This window comes from Actinia tenebrosa, unplaced genomic scaffold (genome assembly GCF_029948245.1).
Source record: "Actinia tenebrosa isolate PJP-AT-01 unplaced genomic scaffold, QUT_ActTen_1.0 PGA_scaffold4__44_contigs__length_22323623, whole genome shotgun sequence".
NCBI lineage: Eukaryota > Metazoa > Cnidaria > Anthozoa > Actiniaria > Actiniidae > Actinia > Actinia tenebrosa.
In genome coordinates, this window is record NW_028292581.1 from 6,964,244 (window position 1) to 6,984,616 (window position 20,373).

The 20,373-nt window shown below is 35.4% G+C and overlaps 3 protein-coding genes across 3 annotated transcripts; 1 reads left to right on the forward strand and 2 right to left on the reverse strand.

The window, feature by feature from the left end:
* Positions 1–6: 6 nt before the first annotated feature.
* On the reverse strand, positions 7–9,857 carry LOC116293698 (cyclin-Y-like protein 1-B). The gene is made up of 11 exons (XM_031701160.2): positions 9,533–9,857; positions 9,308–9,355; positions 4,916–4,992; positions 4,439–4,539; positions 4,104–4,139; positions 3,498–3,552; positions 3,013–3,132; positions 2,436–2,550; positions 1,890–1,941; positions 1,493–1,655; positions 7–1,372 (listed from the first exon to the last, which is right to left on the reverse strand). Exons 1-11 carry the CDS (start codon positions 9,657–9,659, stop codon positions 1,256–1,258), a joined length of 1,011 nt encoding a protein of 336 aa, XP_031557020.2. The 5' UTR covers positions 9,660–9,857; the 3' UTR covers positions 7–1,255.
* Positions 7,210–16,686, forward strand: LOC116293695 (outer dynein arm-docking complex subunit 4). The gene is made up of 12 exons (XM_089036433.1): positions 7,210–7,225; positions 7,900–7,983; positions 10,601–10,713; positions 11,708–11,839; positions 12,288–12,441; positions 12,541–12,605; positions 13,270–13,386; positions 13,528–13,585; positions 14,000–14,420; positions 14,846–15,129; positions 15,494–15,628; positions 16,224–16,686. The coding sequence occupies exons 2-12, from the start codon at positions 7,950–7,952 to the stop codon at positions 16,424–16,426; spliced, it is 1,716 nt and encodes a 571-aa protein (XP_088892559.1). The 5' UTR covers positions 7,210–7,225; positions 7,900–7,949; the 3' UTR covers positions 16,427–16,686.
* Positions 16,687–16,912: 226 nt separating this feature from the next.
* LOC116293696 (alpha-1,3-mannosyl-glycoprotein 2-beta-N-acetylglucosaminyltransferase) lies at positions 16,913–20,151 on the reverse strand. The gene is made up of 2 exons (XM_031701158.2): positions 19,278–20,151; positions 16,913–18,671 (listed from the first exon to the last, which is right to left on the reverse strand). The coding sequence occupies exons 1-2, from the start codon at positions 20,086–20,088 to the stop codon at positions 18,010–18,012; spliced, it is 1,473 nt and encodes a 490-aa protein (XP_031557018.2). The 5' UTR covers positions 20,089–20,151; the 3' UTR covers positions 16,913–18,009.
* Between the last annotated feature and the right edge of the window lie 222 nt (positions 20,152–20,373).

Below are 20,373 nucleotides of genomic sequence, written 5' to 3' on the forward strand. Positions count from 1 at the left end.
CTGGGATAGCTATAAGTAGAAATGTTTTATTTCTTTATTTCTTTAATTTTGAACAGTTGCTTGGTTTTCTATTCACAGTAGGTTCAAATAGTAAGAGCAGATTTGGCGCGAAAGATATAAAGCTATTTCATAATAGGTTGGTGAAGGTGTTGTTGCATACCAAGCCCGAAATGCACTTTGTGCGATGCGAATGCAATCAACGAGAGTTCACAACAATATTAAATTTAATTTTCTCAAACTTAGTCGTCAAGTTTCTCCCGCATACTCTCTCACATACATTCTGTGCTGATATTCACATACCCGTACAATACATATATGTGCACATGTGCAAGGTGCAACCTACAACACAATCTTCACAAATCTTTTATGAAATAGCTGTAGACATTATCGTGCGCTTGAATTCGATAGTTCTGAATTAATATTAGCCATTCCGAGGTCTAGGATAAAAATGGGTGAAGTTGGCATTGCAGCGCATTGTGGGGCTGTTTATCTTAGGGGACATATTTCCAAGATGGCGGCTATTTCCAAGATGGCGGCTATTTCGGCAATCTTGGGAATGGCTAATAGTCTATCAGGCTTTGTAATAGGTCCATGGCGGACGCCACTCAAGTGTCCCAGTGCGGCAAGCTTCCCAAACTTCTTTTGGACGAAATCTGGTCTGCTTTTTTGTGTTATCGAAGGAGGTCAATGTCCAAGCCAGAGCGAGGTGCATGTACTTTATACGACTGTATTCTATAAAATGATCCTAAATTATTCACTAAAGAACTCTATAGCTATTATAAAATCTATGTAAAATAAGTCTTCTAAATGCCTACATTAGATTCAAGTCTCAGCATTTTTTCCTAAAGTCATTATTTATATTATACTTAATTCGTTTTATTTATAAAATAATTGATAAGAAAGAGGTAGAAATGTCACTTTTTAATATTTCCTTGACCATCATTTGATGATAATTTATATCGTTGCCACCTTTTTTGACGCAAATAACACTCAATTGGGACGAAATGTGACGAATTTCGGCTGCTTTTACCAAATGACCAACTTGATCCTCACTATGACGTCATACTTGGCATCATAAATAAAAAAGGCGGGAAAGTTACGCGCCTACGTTTTCTCTTCTAAATTTTCCATCCCCTGGCTTCTATTTGAGTCCTGACCTTATAAAAACTGTGGAAATATTCATCCGGTTTGTGCCAATGGTCAAGGAGTGTGGCGTTTGACTCGAATATGAGAATATTCCAGGAGCATCTTGTTTTTACGATATGATTGCAAAACTCTTTCTGTTCGGTGTAAGGTTATTAAGACTTGCAGATCGTTTAAGTGACATGGATGCCACATCCTCTAGGTTATTGTCACAGACACTTGATAAAGCCTAGAAAATAAGAAAACAAAAATAAACGAACGAAAGAACGAAAACAACCTTATTTGTTCGAGTCTTTCATAACGTTGAACAAAAAAGGTCCCAACAAGGGTTGGAGTTCCAAAAACCTACCTCAAGCTTCTTGGCTTTTTCTTTACTGAGAGGCTCAAGAGGAAAGCTAAGATCGTTAGCATCGGCCAGCGATCTAAGATCAAAGTAATACTTGGCATATACACTTGAAGGCACGTTAATATTAAACTGTAAATATTCTAGACATGATCGTTCGAGTTCATTCCTGAAACAAAAAATATATTTTCGTGTTTTAACCCGTTACATGTGAAAGACTAGACTTAGTATTGATGATTTTTTTACGGTTAAGTTTTGTGGACTTCATTTGTTTTCAAGTTCAACACTATAACAAAAATATCATACGTTCACAGAAGTTCACAGAAAGGATTGTTAAATATATTCAAACCAATACAGTATAAAGTAAGTTACTTAATACTCTCTTGATTCAAACCTTGCTTACATTTCTTCGACGGTAACGTCTTTCAATATCTGACAATAATCAACATTCCATACTATGAAGAAAAGAAAAGTTTACTGTTAGCTTTCGCATTCCACAAAAGAGGCACAAGATAAGGAAGTTCGTGGGGATATTCGGTCCTATATTATACACTTATGGGATTCATCCGAGCCCATTATGGCAGAATATTGAAGTCGAGACTTAAATATCTGGGCCCGGTTGTATGAAGCCTGGATAGCGCTATCCGACGGATAAATATTATCCAGTGCCGTATAAATTTATTGGATAGCAGCATTGACTTATCCATTGGATAAGGATTTATCCGCCAGATAGCGCTATTCAGGCTTCGTCAACCGCCAACCACCAAATATCCGACTTATTTTTTGAATATCTGAAGGCGATAGCGGATCCAGGGTATGGCCGTCTTATGACTAGTCTCCACTTCCTCTTTAGATTTTTACATTCTCTTTTTTCTTATTTTCAAAACTGTATTAGGAACGGCTAGCCATCCAAGCCACCCCCTGGGTCCGCCCTTAAGAATTTACTAACCAGCTTGGTCATCCCACACTTTGGATGACAACAGTATGGCTCCTAACAATATTCTTTTCCAGTTTCCTGAATGTAGAGTAATTTCTGCATATGTCAACAGCCGTTCCAGGTAAACCTGTATTAAGTGTACGATTACAATTATTCGGATAAATAGACACCGCGTTTATTGAGAAATTACGACATCGCAGTCAAATGGCTGAATAGCGTAGATTACAAATATACACTAAATAATTTTAAAACTTTATATATAAAGAAGAACGACAATATATAAATAAAAGTCAAATATGCGAGAGAAACTGTAAGAGTTCAATAATTGATAAAAATCAGCCATGAGAGTTCGATGTCTGCCGTATGGCCAGAATGAAGGTTTTCTGGAAGCGGTTGGTATATATGTTTGGCAAGTTAAACTTTCTAATCTTTCTAAGATTGTATTTAGTTGTCGTCCTAACTATACGCTGTTCTTTTCTGCAGTGCGCATCAATTGCTCGTATTTCTATCGGCGAATGACGCAAAGTACAGAATAAACAATAATGAAAATAATCAGTATGAAAAATGTGCTGTCTTCATAGTAACTTACCAGAGTAATAATAGCGCATTCTGCAGTTAATTGTGCTGCATGAAATAATGTTTTAATAAATTTGTAAATATGTCGATGCTCAGGATCAATTTTGTTGTAGTTATCTGGTACCGCATCATGCTTTGGGAGAAAATTAGAAATGAAATCAATAAAATGGCATACCATACTTGTAACGATGGAAAGCTTTTTCACTTTATCACTGTTGTTGCATACCATAAATGTGATAATACTGTGTAAGTCTTTTCAGTGTTGTGACATACCGTGTATGTGAGAATAGGAAACCATTTCAATGCTATGGCATGCCATGCTTTAAAGAATGGGAAGTCTTTTCAGTGTTGTTGCATACTGCGTATGTGCAAGAAATAGGATAACATTTCATTCTGATGACATGCCATAAAATACATGTGGGAAATGGAAACCACAACACTGCAAATTTCTCACTTACATATGAATTGCAAACAATACTGTAAACTCAAATAACTTACTGTAAGAGGATGCTTCTTTTCATCAAAAATATCAATATTTCTCATGACTTCATCCCTAAAAAAGATTGACTCATTTAATTCCACTGAAGTCAAATAATGTAATAGATTCTGACTCCCAGAGAATATATATACACAATTGTTAGTATCAACCAATAAACTGGAACAGACATGTGCTGCACAATAGTACACAGCTTCCTCTTCAAGACATACACTACACCATATGCAATTTCTAACCCCCTTTGAATTAAGAAATCACTAGTAGAGGCCATAAACTGAAGATGGTCACTTCTAGGGTTTCTTTACATCCTCAGTAGTTCTTTGATGTCATAAACCTGATAGGTTAGGTGTGGAGGAATTGGACTACCATTTGATGAGGTCATTGAGTGATGTGAAGGTCTAACCCTTTGTATATATTTAGTTACAAAGGCAGCACCTTCTCCTCTTATCACACAAAAGTCAAATATTCAATATTCCTCTCAACTAACCTCAACAAATCATTCAGTCCTCCCCTCCCCCAAAGATAACCATGTCAAAAATAACAAAACCGCCAATAAGAAAGGTGCATTGTCACAGGTGCCCTAGGATGCACGTCTGAAAATCAATTACCTGTTTTTGATATGATAATACACAGCTAGTGCCACACTGGAAGAAAAAAAAGAAAAATTGATTTCAGGATTGGATAAATAAATTTGGACTATAATAAAATCTTGAATGGACAATTTACTGGGTTTGCATTAATGCAAAAATCGTGCAGTTTTAGAAATAAAAATGATTTTCACAGTTTTGACTTTAGACTGGTTTTCTTATACTGCTAATGGTCAACATCATAACAAAACAAAATCTCAGCTCTTTGGTTAATGTACTATCAGTGTTAATGGTAGCAATTATAAATATCTGTCATTCCTTGCCACCTCGAAATGACCAACAGAAACAGTACTTACCATTTTATTGTAGACTTTAGATTAGGTTGACTAACTGTGCTATCATCAATAAAAATGGTTGAACAGGAATTACACTTTCTTAAACCTCTGCCATTGATTCCCTGCAGATGTTAATAGTTATTCATTGAATATTGGAATTGAACTCTGAATAAATAGTACAGCCATGGTCATAGGATTGCAAGTACTGATCTATATTGAAGGGTATGTTTCACTTCTCTATCATATATTTAGAGCATTATCTTTCTGTGACAATGGCTCTCAATAACAGGGGGCTTATTCTGATTTCACCTTCCCTCATAAGTTTAGTCAAAAAACACTTCTCTATCCTATTTAGAGCTTTATCTTTCTGTGACAATGGCTCTCTATTAAAAGGGGGCTTATTCTGATTTCACCTCCCCTCATAAGTTTTGTCATTTCCTATTACTTTTATTAGTAAGGGATAGTTACATGTAAGCATGCATGCATATTGCTACTTACATCTCCCCCATTTCTTTTTCTTGAATCGGCAATCATAGACATGGCACATCGTCCTCCCATTACAACTAATCCATTGCCTATGTAATACACATACATTACAAAAAAATTAAAACAATGAACAACTAAAGGGTGTTCAAAACTAGTAAGGACTGTGTCAGTACAGAAAAGTTAGAAATAGGACTTGCATGGACTAGAAGAGGTCATGCTGTTTCAGTGACAAAGAACAGATTAATTGACCATGGTCAATGAACTTCAATGGACTATGAAATTTTATAATGATCTCAGATCTATGTAAACAATCTTTCATTTAGTTGCAATTGAAGGGTACAGAATCAACAACATATAACAACATTCTCTTATCCAAAAAATAGTTCAATATACTCTTTTTGCTAGGGGGTAATATGGCAAACAAAATGGAAATTATATATTTTTGAATAGACTTGCCCAATGCAAATAAAACTTTCTATGATTACTAATTTCTTTATTTCTTATCAATTGTTTTTTGGTTTTGCAACTTTGAAGGATTTTGGCAGGAAAATCAATAAGCAAATTATAAAGTTACGGTTAAATCATCTTTTTAAACAAGTGAAACTTATTTTTGTTTCTGAACGCATTTCAGTAGATTATTTGAATGGTAAAATAAATAAACAATAATTATTATATAATAATAATTATTATATAGATATCGATGAAATACCAGGTTTTCTCTAGTGTCGAATACTTGATATCTTTCACCAGTGGAAGATACCATATCTTTCACACATGAAGATATCGCTGTTGACATAGTAACGTATTTTTCAACCAATCAAATTTAGCTTTCAAACTTGTCAAAGAATCGGCTTGCTATTTTAATAAAGAATTTTTGAGCTTTTGTTTTATTCAAGTTTCATCAATATCTATATGATAAACAGAACATTACATGGCGGCTTGGAGATATGAATTTTATCTTCTCTTGTTCAATTTAGATATCTCACTCGTGGGATATAAATTGAACACTCAAAGGTAAAATTCGTATCTCCGCACGCCCATGAAATATCCTCTATATATCTTTAAAAAATCAAAAGATATTCAATATTAAAATTGAAATGTTCACCATTTCATTGCTATTTTTAGAAAACATGCAATTTTTAAAGCAATATCTCTCGGAAAAAATAAAGTGATCTCGATAATTCTTTAAGCTTCGAAATTGCCTTTAATTAATTTTGAAATAGGAAAATAACTTTTTTACTATAAAATTTTATTTGACTCTCTGCCAAAAATCTTTGAAATCCCAGAAACCAAAAACATACAATTGATTGGAAACAAAAAAAACATAAATAATAATATTGTAGGAACTTCGATTTGCATTTAAGATAAATCTTACAAAAGTTTAATGTAAATATAAACATTTTTTCAAATGTCATAGTTTATTTTTCCTAGAATACTTTAACTAAAATTGACTTATTTAATGTCAGCCATAACTGTATAAAGTCAAAAACCACTCTTAATCAATAAAACATTATTTAAGGCAACAGTCATTAATTATTCTAAAGAAATAAACAAACAAAAAAAAGTTTCATCTTATCCAAATCACTCATCCAAATAACTTACTGTAAAAAAATTTCCAAAGAGGAAAAGAATGTATGACATTTAATAAAGAAATAAGCTACAAACAAAATTAATTCGAAAGTTGAGAATAAAGATCAAAAACAATATACACAATATTCTTAATTATTTATAACCTATATTACAAAATTTGTATACCAATTAACTTTCTCTTAAACTATAATTTATTGAAGAAAACTACCCAGTATGCACCCACCAGTAGGTTTTTAATCTGTTAAGAAGAACAGTATTGCAGCATTACTTAGAAACCACAAAAATACTAAAACTTTGTATGGACTCTTGGGATTATATACAAGCAATAATGAAAATGATATTCATAAAAGAATTCACACACACTAAAAAAGAATAGAAAAATGATAATGAGAAGGATTTTTCATTTTGTATGGAGTCTTTCTTGGCTTTATATATATAAACAATAATGGAAATGATTATTCATAAAAGAATTTACACCCACAAAAACAGAATAGAAAAAATAATGAAAATCATTATTCATATAAGAATTTACACACACAAAAAAGAATAGAAACACATTAGGAATTTGTGAATAGCATATAATTTAGTTAAGGAAGAATATTTTACAACCATTCGTATCCATGAATCAGGCTCTTCCACAAGGCTTGTTTCAACACACAACGCTTAATTCACATGTTTATTTTTAAATTTACAGAAGGAGAAAATCCAAAGAACTAGCAGAAAAATCCTCATGTAAGGGAGAGAACAACAATTCAAACAAACTTGATTAACTCACACATGGGCTCAGCTGGGAATCCAAGTTCCTGTGACCCCAAACATTAACTACATGACAATGACAGACAGAACTATAGCATCTCATGCCAAATAATAATGTAAGAAACATTCAGAATAGCCTTCTGACCTTGTACTATCTGTACAGTGCACCTCTGTAATTAACACTTATTGACTGGGACCAAGGAAAACAGTGTGTTTTGTGGTACCAAGATGGAGATGTTTCACGAGGCGAAGCAGAGGGAAACATCTCTGTCCAGGGACCACAATTCCCACTGCTTTCCTGAGGTTCAAGTGAATAAGTGTTTTGTTATAACACCAAGTGTCAAAGAAAAAAAATAGTTATTTGATTTTTTGTTTAAACTTATATAAACTTACATTTCCAGGAAAATCACTTCCAGTATAGTTATTATTAATCAACATCATATTGTTGCCCACTAAGAGCTGTTGCCAGGGAAATAATCAAAACTTGTTCACATTCACATGATACCTTCTCGCCCCATAAGAGTATGACAAAAATGGACCTTGACAATTGGTATATAACAATTATTTATTGGCCTACATCAAGATATATACCTTGTCTTTGCTCTTTATAATATCTTCTATTTTTACTTGTTTTATTTTTATTTTTTTAGGAAGTACAGTATAAGAGAAAGTACTCGTTTATTATCAACCATTACCAAATATGGCATTCAATTTTAACATGCAATATAATAATTGTAAGTGCATTTGATCCATTGCTATTTAGGCTACATACTTTTCTCTCTTCTAAGTATGTGTTGTTGCAATTTAATTATTGTATGTATAATACAATGTTTGGGTTAGCTACCTATGCTTTGATGATATTCAAGTATGTATATACAGTGTATGCACATAGTCTAGCCCAAATACTTTAACCCACAAAAAAAGAGTAGAAAGTTCTTTTTACTGATTTTTTAAAATGCAAGTAATTATTCAAGAAATTAGTGCAAAGCCATATGCATTTAAAAAAAACAAATCTTAAGAACTCAAAAATTTCTAAATTAATTCTCATAAAGGTCATTCATAGTTTTCATAATCTTTAGGAAATAAAATCCAACTTCTAGAAAGTTCTAAAACGAAAAGAAACAATCAAATATAAACAATTTTGTGCTCAATATTTTGAACTAGGAAATTATCTGGTGAAAACATTTAGTTGTGAATAAATAGCTATCTTGACTTGCCAGTCATTTATGGAATCTAATGCTTAAACCCTAAGTGTGTTTACAAACCAATCATTAAATCTGTAAACATTACTCCTTATTACTATTCAAAGAAAATCATGATACAAAATGGGGACTTAAATGAGTCTTTAATTTTGTGTCAAAAAGATTGAAGGATTATGGAATAAAGATTTAACACCATTTATTCATGTTATTGTAAATATAATTATTCTAATGCTGTTTCGTTGGCAATAGAAGGTAAATCACTGCAGCACTGTAATCATGTATACTAGACCAAACCAAAAATATCTTGGATCCGAGATTTGTAGATTTATACACAGTAATTCTATTACCACAACTTCAATCAGATCAGACACAATTATATTGATATGTCAAATATTGTTAGTCGTGCACTTACAAGCTTTTAGCTAGGCTCGTCTACAATGATAATGTATCCATCTATATATCCTATCAAGGAGACAGTTTTAAGTTGATCTATTGAAGCCTATTGGGAGAAAACATTGCTGAATCGATTCAGGTATGGAGGATTCATGCAAGTCCACAAATAGGGCGAATACTTAGGGAGGATAGACTTGAAGAAGCTTACATTAAACCACACAACAACACCAAATTATCTACATTTTATAATGAAAGCAACTTCAAAATACACTAAATCGGATAAAGAAAGAATTAGACATAATTAATGTATATGGTAACTAATGATTTTCACATAATTATATTGTCGAGCACACGAGCTCAAGTATATATCCACGTTTTCAGCGATTTCCAAGCAGCTGGACCTGTGTTTCTTCTTACGGTTTACAAGCCGAAGACATTTTATGAATGCAATTTATAAACCTACCTGAGTTCGACTTCTGACTAAACAGAGTTCCACGATGATCGGAGAGATCTATAGAAAGAGAATAAACGAAAAAAAGAATAAAATATATGCGTTCTAAATGCAAAACCATGTTGTCAAAGCACCGACTAGTCGAATGATAGCATGCTGTAGCCCATGAAAATAAGCTATATCATGGCATATATGAACACCGTTCGCCAAAGACAAGACAATGAAGAGATAGTTTACCTTCTCTGTCGCTAATATGAGGTAGTTCTAACGTTTCTCCAGATTCTGCAACACCTCCATATGGCTCATTTGTGTTCGCAGGACGGCCGCGAGGTGATGGCAGAATACAGCAATGTATGTTGCCCATGCTTGACAAACTCGACGAGTTTCCCTCTCAAACTACCAATAGTTATACGACTTGGTCATGTTATTGGAACTTTGAATCAAGGACTACATATTCAGGGTTCAAAAATCAAACGAAAAGTCCAGATTCCCTTTCCAAATCTGGATGAAGAATTTCCAAGCTGAGTGAAGAACCGATTGAAAACGAACAACAAATAATTGCTTGAGGGTATCCTTCGTTCTGATTGGATACAGTAACAATTACGTCACTTCGGTATACCTCAATATATCCTGCTGATGTCCTGGGGGGCACCCGGGTAGTTTTTTACAAATCTTTTTTTTAAGCCAAGCCATAGTCTGGTTTTTCTAAATAATACTAATTTTTCTTATGCGCTCATGAATGCAACATAACAACGCGGAGGTTTGATAAGAAGGCCGGATACTGCTAAGATGAAAAGGTTTCCGTTTCAGAGATAACCTTACTAACAAAAGTTACTACTTTTTAGAAAGATAAAAAGCCCAGAGACGTTTCTTTATTCGGGTTCAGTGAAACAATAAAATAGACCCGTCGATAGTAGACCCAAAGTAGACCCTACGTAGCCTGATTACCGCCTATGCTGCTGACGCCTAAATTTGGAAAGCCTTGGGTGTAGAAACCCCTTCTCCCGAAGGATTGTGTTAGATAACATAAGAAAAGAAATGGTTAAATTTCTAACAATTTTGAATCAGCATTGAGGGAAAGAAGAGTGAAGATAAAGGGAAAGGAGATGAAAGGAGACGGGGAAAAACACAATACAGGTCGACCGCGAGCCTCATGAGAGACTAAGTACCATAGCAACACCACCTTGACAACCGATCTCGCGGCCATATTTACATCCAAGCAAATAAGAAGTCAGTGTGTTCAGTGAACGTCCTCAAAAAACCCTCATATTTATCCTCTGTTTTTTTTATTAACAATGTATGAAGACGACGAAGAACAAGAAGAAGGTCCTAAGAGCTCCTTTTCAACGTATTTAGCAGAAGGAGACGTGCTTTACAAGCAAGGAGAGTACAAGAAGGCATTGGATAGTTATTCGTTGGTAGGTTGATCTTCATTGAACTTTTACTTTGTTCAGTTCCTTCTGGTTTAATGTAAGATACTCAAACCATTTCTGTGACTTTAGATACACTTTGCTTACTAAAATATGCGAAAGACATTCAAACGATATTCAAGGGATTTCCGTGATGTTTGTTTATTTAACCACGTATTCTGTTCAATTTTTAAATCATTTTCAACCTTTTATATATGGAAGTTTCACTTATATTACTCATGACTCGTTTACCATGGATCGATTTAACATTAAGATCAATTTAAAGAAAATAATAAGCACAAAATTTGTAGGAATGTAATGCTTACATTAGATATACAAACTTAGTTGGTGTCAGCTGTGTTTACTATTTTGTATGAAATTAAAATATGTGATGTGGAAACACTTTGGCTAGCTGAGAGTGGCTGAACTATATCAAAGTGATCTCACTGATTACCACCATTTGCATTGCTACGCAGCCACCCTAGACAAAAATCGCGACGTGCACTTTGCAATAGACTGCCGTCAATCAAACTAGTTGACATCATTTACACGCGTGTGTGATTTAAAAGGCGCCAAAACTTGTTGATTGTTTACAAGTATTATGAGCCACACTCACCAGGCCTATCAATGACGTTAACTCGTTTGATTGACAGCAGTCTATTGCAAATACACTAAAAGTGCACGTCGCAATTTTTGTCTGGGGTGGCCAAGTAGCAATTCAAATGGCGGTAAGGTATTATGGCATATTATTTGCAAGATTGCTGGCCTTTGAATAAGACACACACCTACATGTATTTTCAAGTCAGACTTGTACTCAGTCGCTTCTCAGTTTTCATTCTCATACATTTTGGCTACATACCAATTTTTTAGTTTTTCTAGTTCTTGGGGTCAAGGTTTCTTTGTTCATGCAAACAGTACCATCTAGTATTTATTTTTTCTTCCACATAAATATTAAAAGAAAAAACTTTGTTTCATTTTTTATTTTATATTATTTGCTTTATAGGCCTTAGAATTAAAACCTACAGACAAGTTTTGCCTTGTAGCCAGGTCCAAGTGTTACCTTCAACTTGGAGACAATGCTGCTGCTTTGAGAGATGCTGAGGCAGCTTTGGAAGATGACAAGGACTTTAATAAGGTATGTAACAATGTACAAGCCATGACAGCATTTTCTTTGTCTTTTGGAGAATCAAGGGTGGCATAGTTGTAGTGGTGCTTATATGTAAATTCCACCATTTACCTATATGGTCTCAGGATGAATTTTGGGACTTGAGGAAAGTTCATTTAATATGCCGAGGGGGAGATTTCTCCTCAAAAACCCTATTTTTTTAAAGGCCCGCCATAAGGACTTCATTGAATTTCCAATGCCCCCCAAACAACCCATGAAAATTTTCACATTCAAAGTGAGAGCCCTCATTCGTATGTTCCAAAAGTTTTGGTGCCCCCTCCCCAAATTCCCCCCCCTCCCCATGATGTTATCGACAACATTTGAAGGTTTGATCATTTGTCAGGTACAAAATTTCCTATCATTAACAATATCATAATTGATGTGTCTATTAATAAAGTGGTATGAATTGTTGCAACAGGGGTTGTATCAAAAAGCAGAGGCCTTATATGCCATGGGGGACTTTGAATATGCTTTGGTGTACTATCACAGAGGGAATAAACTCAGACCAGAGTTACAAGAGTTCAGACTTGGAATCCAAAAGGCTCAAGAAGCTATTGATAACTCTATTGGAGGTAATAAACACATCAGCCTATGCAAAAGCAGAACTGACCAAAAGTTTTTTCCGTCCCTCCATTGAATTATTAAGTAATATTCGTTTGTTTTACTTCTAGATGCAGCCAACGTCAAACTAGAAAACAAAGGGGACTTATCATTTTTTGCCAAGCAAGATGAAATGGTGTGTATTGCCATAATCAATGCTTATTTCTTACAGCTTTACAACTCTCAAGCTGCCTCTAATCCCCCTGTTTACCCTAGACGGGAAGGAATTTGTCCGAAACCCAGTAGTACATCAGAACATGTTCCTAATTATTCAAGTCCTGCAGACGGCAATATACAGTGTGAATAGAGTTCATTTGATGGAATCTAAAAGGCTCATAAATAAGGGTTTTTCTCTGGGTAATAGACCTAATCAACTCTTTTCCAATTTCAGTCCAAGTGTCATTCCCTAGAGTATAATTTCTTTGTTAACAGTTGCACATACATGTAACAATATAAATAGAACTCTAACAAAGAATCTTATTCTCAAGAGAGTGACACAGGGTCTGAAAATGGGCAAAACATTTTTTTTTAATGTTTATTGTTTTTGAGTATAATGAAACAATACATTCACACAAATACTTACATCAATATGAACTAAAGAGGGGGGGAAAAATCACAATCATAACAAAATTACAAAATAAACTAAAAGCTAAAGCATAGGCATGGGCAAAACATTTCGTGCAAAATGATTTGATCCATTCCAAATGTCCCTCCTGGGGTTTGAGCTATTATTATTACATGTATAATAGATGATGAACCCTTTTTAAAATGTAAAATTATTAAATTATTGTTTGTTTTAGAAAAAGCCAAAAGGCTATAACAAGCCAAAGACACAAGCCACAAGAACACAACAGCAACAAATTAACAGAGGCAAAAGCAACAAGAGCCCTGCAGCATCTGATAAAACTGTTAAACAGGTTTGTTAACTTTGTATACAGCATATTTTCATTTGGTCATCACAAAATAAATCCTTGCTAAACATTTACTAGTGGTAAAAATAGGGTATTGTTTTCCAAAGTAAGATTTGAAAACTGCATGATCTTTGTTCTATTTACTAGCTTTTGGGTGAAATGTATGCAGACAAGGAATACTTGGAAAAGCTCTTGAGTGATGATGGTAAGATTTGTGGAATTTATCCAAATGTTTATAGGTTGCAGTTATATGAAGAACATGGGGTTGTGAAATGCTGCAGCACACTCACTTTAGTGCTAGCAGGGTTTCCCTTGTTGGCGATTAACGAGGGAGACTCTGCTAGCAAGGAAAACAGTCACAGAGAATGGGAAAAATTGCCTCTTACTGGCTAACTTTTTAAGTGCATTGAGATTTTTAAATGTGCAATGAAAGACACTATACTTTATTATTAATGAGACAATAAGAGATCATTTAGAAATCTTGTAAATGTGTCATTGAGCATATTTATTCTCGTAAAGTATTTCCAAAACTGTTTTTTGGTGGATGGCAAATTTGAGTGAGAAAATTTGTATGAATTGTCAGTAGATACTCATGACTTATCATTTTACTCTCTTTCAGATTTAGTAAACAATAAAAATAACAATAACCAAATACATGGGCTTGTGACCAGTGGTCTAAGCTACCTGGAATCAAGGACAGAATTCTGGCGGCAGCAGAAACCTCTGTATGCTCGTAAAAAAGAAAAACCAAAGCCCAAAAAAGTACAACAAAAGAGTAAACCTGCAGACACCACAAAGTTTATTTTACGATCCTTGGAAGAAATAGATCTTGCGCTGGCTGAAGGAGATGCAGAGGGAAGCTTGAAACAGGCTCAGTCTACGTTAAGAACAGTTCAGTCACTTGGTGAAGATAGTGTGCCCAATAAGGAAGATGTTATTGGCAACTTACATTCTTGTATTGGAAATGCCTATCTAGAGATGGACGAAACTAAAAAAGCACTGGACCATCACCTAAAGGATCTTAAAATTGCTGACAAACTGTAAGTCTTCTTAAGATCTTGTCAACACTTATAAGAAAGTTGTCAGTTGACTAGTAAGCTTACTGTTTTGTGTTTATAAATCTGCCAAAAGCTTAGCCACCCCAGGATCTGATCCTTACGTATGCCATATCCAGCCTCTTTTAAACTTTTTTTACAGATAGACAAATGGGGGCGTCTTGGGACAAAGCTTAGTACAGTATTTTTGCCCACAGACTATATCACCCATGCACTTTTGCCCACAGGTATATTTGCCTATTCAACATAAGGTTGTTACATATAAGGTTCAGATAAACTTTTTGATTTAATAAGGCAATCTGTCACAGCACATCGGGCCCCTTACTAAACAACATAGTTACCATAGGCCCCAAAACTCTTCTTCACTGGCTCCGATACATTGTTTTGTGCATTTCTTTTTGTAATTACAGGGACAACAAGGTTGGTAAATCAAGAGCACTGGATAATCTAGGCAGAGTTCATGCCAAGGCAGGTGAGTATGATCGGGCTATTGACAAATGGATGGAGAAAATGCCTCTCATCAAAACACCCCTTGAAAGTACCTGGCTCTTCCATGAGATTGGTCGCTGTCATCTGGAGCTAAAGAATTTCCAAGATGCAAAAGAATATGGTCAGAAGTCACTTGCAGCAGCACAGGAAGCTGACGACCAAGTATGGCAGCTCAATGCTACGGTTCTTATTGCACAAGCAGAAGGTAAAATATAGCTAATATGTGGATGTAGTGCAGACAGTTTTTAAAAACACTTGCATTGTGATGTTTAAGTGAATAATTCTTAAATAATAGTCAACAATATGACCCCGAAATCGGTTGAATATTGGAAAAGTGACAGTAGTTTGTCGATGGTTTTCAAGCAGATATCAGTAGTGTAAGGGCAGGTTGTCAGTAGGATATTGGTAGCTCAATGGCATGATGTCAGCCAATACCCTACAAGAACCCCCTACTGACTCCGACATGGGGGTCATATTGTTTACTATTACCCTTGTGGGCACAAGGTTTATAAATAAAATTGGCATTGTGATGTGAATGTGCCAATCATTTTATTAATTTCTTTATGTAGTTAAACTGGATGAGCTTCAAGATGCACTAGGGTCATTCCAGCAAGCCCACGACCTCGCTAAAATATTGGAGGACGAGGCAGCTGAGAATGCTATTTCTAAAGCTATCAGGGATGTCAACGACAGAATTGCTCAAGGTATACAACAGTAAACATTGCAGCATTGGTCAGTCTATGTACAAGTCTCTAAAAAGTGTTAAGAATGAGTAATTAGGTCTACATATACTACTTCTTATTATTGAGCTTTATAGTAGGTAGATAGAAATGAAATGAAGTTTAGTTTTAAGTACTGAAGAGAGCTGTAAATGTTTCCCAGTAGGAATGAAGATCAAAAGAGTACAGAGTATGCAGAGAAACAGATATTTAGTGCCATGGCTGTTTAAAAAAGCTCACTTGCCAATTCAATCTGTGAGTTAATAACCATGCCCCCTCAGCTCAGAGATTGTTTCAGAGTTCTATCTGTAAGTTAGCTGTGCCCTGACTTAGATTACCCCAGAGGTTGTTTCAGAGTTCAATCTGTAAGTTAACCATGTCCTGACTTAGATCAGCCCAGAGGTTGTCATTGTTTCAGGGTCTGGTCTGTGATGGCTGTGAAATAAATAGTTGGTGAAAAAACATCAAACAAAACTAAAAAGTGAAAGTAATATAACATGAATATATTACTCCTGAGAGAGAAAGAGAAATATAAATATTTCAATAATGATCAAACATTTTTGCTCATGCTTTTACTTAGGGGTCAAACCATCTGAAGGCCAAGATCAAGCAGACAAAGATGATGAAGAAAAAACTGAAGAAAAAGATGACAAAACAGATAAAGACAAAAAAGAAGAGCCAAAGGAAAATGTTGCAGAATCTACTGAAGGGCAACAAGAAAAGGAGAAGGAACTAGAACAAAAGGAAGATGACACAAACCAAGAAACAGCTGCTGATTCATGAAACTAGTCAATAGAAACTGTATTTTATTAGAATATCTCAAGCATTACTAGTCAATAGTGCCTTGTACACTACTCAGGCCTTTTAATTTAATGTCTTTTGTGAACAATTTGTCCATGTAATATAAGAGATTATGTATTTGACTTTAACCTTACTTGAAATTATTGTCATACTGACATACATTTATATGCTATAATAAATAAAACTGTATTATATTCTCTGATCTCCCCATAAACCTTATGTCATAATATTGCAGTGTTGTGAAAACGTTTTTGTTAATAGAATACCAACCATCTTTGGAAGAGTGGTGTATGAGTCTCATGGTGGGGTGGGGCAGAGTGGGGGGTAGGGGGTAGGGGGACAAGCTCAGCCTGAAAATTCCTACCAAACCCATAGAAACTCTATCAGTATAAGCTATACAGAGAAATACAGAAAACATTGATTGCACGGTCTGATCTCGCTTGGCCGCTTTCCGATTTACTCCCGAAGCATGGTAATACACATTTTTTTTTATTCAAACGTGGGACGTTTGTCACAACTCTGTATTACCATGCTTCAGGAGTAAATCGGAAAGCGGCCAAGCGAGATCAGACCGTGCAATCAATGTTTTCTGTATTTCTCATTCGCTTTAGACCGCTTTAAATGAGTTCAATAGTCTTGCAATTTTGTGTAATATTAGTTTAAGTTCTAATTTGTATACTGACGTAGTTTTGAGAGAAATGATCAACGAATTTTAGAATAATGGAAGATCTAGTAAGATTGACTAGAAAACTGCGATGAAAAGTGCGCATCAAATGTTTACCCCGTCTTCTGCACTATACGTTTTCACAAAATCGCATAAGTCGATTACCTTCAAAATGTTCCTTTTAAAACTAGATACAGAGTAAAACTAGATGAGCAATGACTTTTGTGAATATATAGCTCTGAAATATTAATTTCGGCCGTATCAAATCCATTGTTTAGTTTTGAAGATTTTTTCAAAAATCCCCACAAATGGAGGCATCCAGTATATAATTATGTGGTACGAAGCATTTTAGTGTTGAACGCCCTGCAAGGCTAAAATTATTTTCTAAACGAAAACAAAAATTTCATCATAACCACGTGTTATGACGTCCGATCTCACTAAAAACTGCATCAAACATTAATTCAATCTTTATGTGACTTATGTGCAAAAAAAGATTTGCAATCGGATAAAACACGTTTATGCACCAGCGTTCCAAAAGTGGAAGGTAGCGGTCAAGCGTGAGGGGGTCCAGCCACCTTAAATACCAACTCCAACTTCTACAGTACTCTTACACATACTAGTCTACCATAACTTCCTCCTGGCCATTACAAGGGTGGTCTTTATCAGTCCTAGTAGGATTGAACCTTTTTATTAGTGACCCAGTGGAGGATTTAGGGGAAATTAACAAGGTGACAATGCAGTCCCCTTTCTTGTTTAAAATTGGTTAACAATTGTAAATTTTGCAACCCCTACTCAAAACCCCTAGATCCACCAATGGACCACTCATAGTTGCTTTTGTTTTATTTTCTTTATTTCTGACATTAGCCTAATTCATGTGCAAGTTAAAACCACTCTTCTCTATTTATATCTGGTGCTCTGGAACTATAAACACTCTAGTACCCTTGAACATAAAGCTCACTACCCCATAATATGACATCCTTGCTATACCTGCTTTAAAATCAGACATAACTCCCAATGATTTTGCAATATGCTCAAAATCTGAATTTGAAGAATACCGAACTTTGACTTCTGGTAAATGAGAGTCTGATGTTTGTAACTGCTGTACAGTTACCATTGGAATGAGACCTATTTTATTCTTAAACTGTGGATCATAGTTTTCCTTCAGTAGGTAAGACAGATCAGTTTTAGTAAAAGGATAAGGCTGGTCATTAAGTTTGATATATTTTAGGTGTTGATCGAAGAACTGACCTCTACTGACACCAACTTTCCCGAATGTTCTGGTTCGGCAAATTTCAGGGCGTATGCAAGCCCTGTCTTTACGTTGTGCAGGGTCTCTCATCCAGTCGTCCCAAAACCCTAGGGACCATTTTGAACTTAATTCGTCCCATACCTTTTTAGTAAGCATCCATCCAAGGCCAGAAAAGAAGTCAGTTCTATACAGCAGATCATTTCCTTTTACCATTCCCTCTTTTCCATTATCATTCCATGCAGATACGCACCATAAACTTTGATCTTGGTCAAGCAGTGGTCTTGTAGCAGTAAAGTATTCAAAAAAGTCTGGAGCTGGAGAAAAATATATAAAACACCACAATTATTTACACAAACTCATAGCAAAAAAAATGTGCTGTTTCTTCGTGAAAAGTAAGAAAGTGCCAAATTGACTAGTAGCTAAGGAAATATTATTATTTAGGATCACTAAATTGAAAACTGACATATTTTCCCTGTATAATATAACAAATAAAATAATTCTCCTTTTTCTTGCTTGTGGGAAGCACAGGTAGCATATAGTAAAAGCATTTTCCTTTCACCAATGCCATCTGGGTTCGATTCCCAGTCTTGGAGTCATATATAAGTAGAATTTCTAGTTGGTTCTCTCTTGTGCTTTAAGAGTTTATTCTGGCTTCTCCAGCTATTCTTCATCCACAAGCTATTTACCACTCTCTGAAACCCACCCTCTGTGTACATCCGTTCACACAGCTGATTACTACCTTGGCTATTCCTTTAATTCAAACTACCTTGTAGCTTACAGGTTTCAATTGCTTTACATTTGACTAGTAAATTAATGAATGGAGAGTGATGAATTTTTAAAGCAGAGGCTTCTATTAGGCTAGTGAAGGATTGGAAGAAATGTCATCTACAACTAGTATGTAATTAGTCACTTGATCTTACCTATGTCAAGATCATCCTCCACAATAACTACTGTCTCATACTTCATCATGTCAAACATTTGCGTCAAAGCCCACTTGTAATGCCTACTAATCTTGTAGTAACCCATGAAATGAAACATATTACCAGGTACTCCCTTGACGTCCCCTAAAGCTGGCTGTTGAATATGAGTAACTTGATCACCATAGGATTTGATAGCAGCAGCAGTCTTGGAATCCCCACAATCCTGACTTACAACAATGGGGAATTTCTCTGGTGAGGGACGGTACTTGATCAATAAATCAAGGCAACGTTTAACAGTTGGTCTATTGCAAGAAATCACCAGTATTCCAAACTTGTAATTTTCTGCTGGACTAATCATTGCATTACCACCTGGCTCTTTCTCTCGAGTTAACAGCTGAGACTTCTTCTCTCCTTGTTGGATTGAATCAGATCTTTGATTCTTGATTACCAAATTATTTTGAGTGCCTAAGTTACTGATATCTCTTAATTCTGGTCTGGTTCCTATAGCAACTTTGCTTGTACTAACGTCTTTGGCGGTATTAGTCACAATTTGATCTGTTTTAGACCCAGGCAAGTTGCCTAAAGAATCATCTACATTCTTCTTATTAATATAATTAGCTAGATTCGCTAGCCTTGAGCTTGGTTTAACATTCAGGTTCTCGAAGTACTGCTTGGCTATCTTTTGGGCTCTTCTATGTTGAAGCTCTTTTCGAGCCATAAACTTGTAAAAAAGAACGACATTTCCACCAATGAAGATACAAACAGCTAGTAGGATAGTCCAAGCATGTTTCCTGAAGTAGATGACTCGCATTTTGATGTCTAAAGACTTGAAAACATTCCCTTGATTCGAGTTGTGTTTTGTCCCTAAACGATTCCAAATCATTAGTGTAAACGGAATTCCGCTGACGAGTTCGAATCGCGGAAGTTCAGACCATATAACACAGGAAACCCAAACAAATCCAGGGCTATCTCAAGCGCCTTTGCGTGCTATTATTTTTTGGTTTCCACCTCGGCGGTACTCTTGCCCGTTTAGGGTAGGGATGTGCCGCTTAGCCCACTGAACCCTGACCCTACTCCAGAGTAAAATCGCTGAAAT

Coding starts and splice junctions, on each gene's coding strand:
- LOC116293698 (XM_031701160.2), bottom strand. CDS start 9,659: ATGGGCAACATACATTGCTGTATTCTGCCATCACCTCGCGGCCGTCCT. Junction 1,942..2,435: donor AGTGTGGGATGACCAAGCTG/GTTAGTAAATTC, acceptor TTTTCTTCATAG/TATGGAATGTTGATTATTGT. Junction 1,373..1,492: donor AAAAAGCCAAGAAGCTTGAG/GTAGGTTTTTGG, acceptor CTTATTTTCTAG/GCTTTATCAAGTGTCTGTGA.
- LOC116293696 (XM_031701158.2), bottom strand. CDS start 20,088: ATGCGAGTCATCTACTTCAGGAAACATGCTTGGACTATCCTACTAGCT. Junction 18,672..19,277: donor GGAGGATGATCTTGACATAG/GTAAGATCAAGT, acceptor ATTTTTCTCCAG/CTCCAGACTTTTTTGAATAC.
- LOC116293695 (XM_089036433.1), top strand. CDS start 7,950: ATGGCATTCAATTTTAACATGCAATATAATAATT. Junction 11,840..12,287: donor ATGACAAGGACTTTAATAAG/GTATGTAACAAT, acceptor TTGTTGCAACAG/GGGTTGTATCAAAAAGCAGA. Junction 13,387..13,527: donor CTGATAAAACTGTTAAACAG/GTTTGTTAACTT, acceptor TCTATTTACTAG/CTTTTGGGTGAAATGTATGC.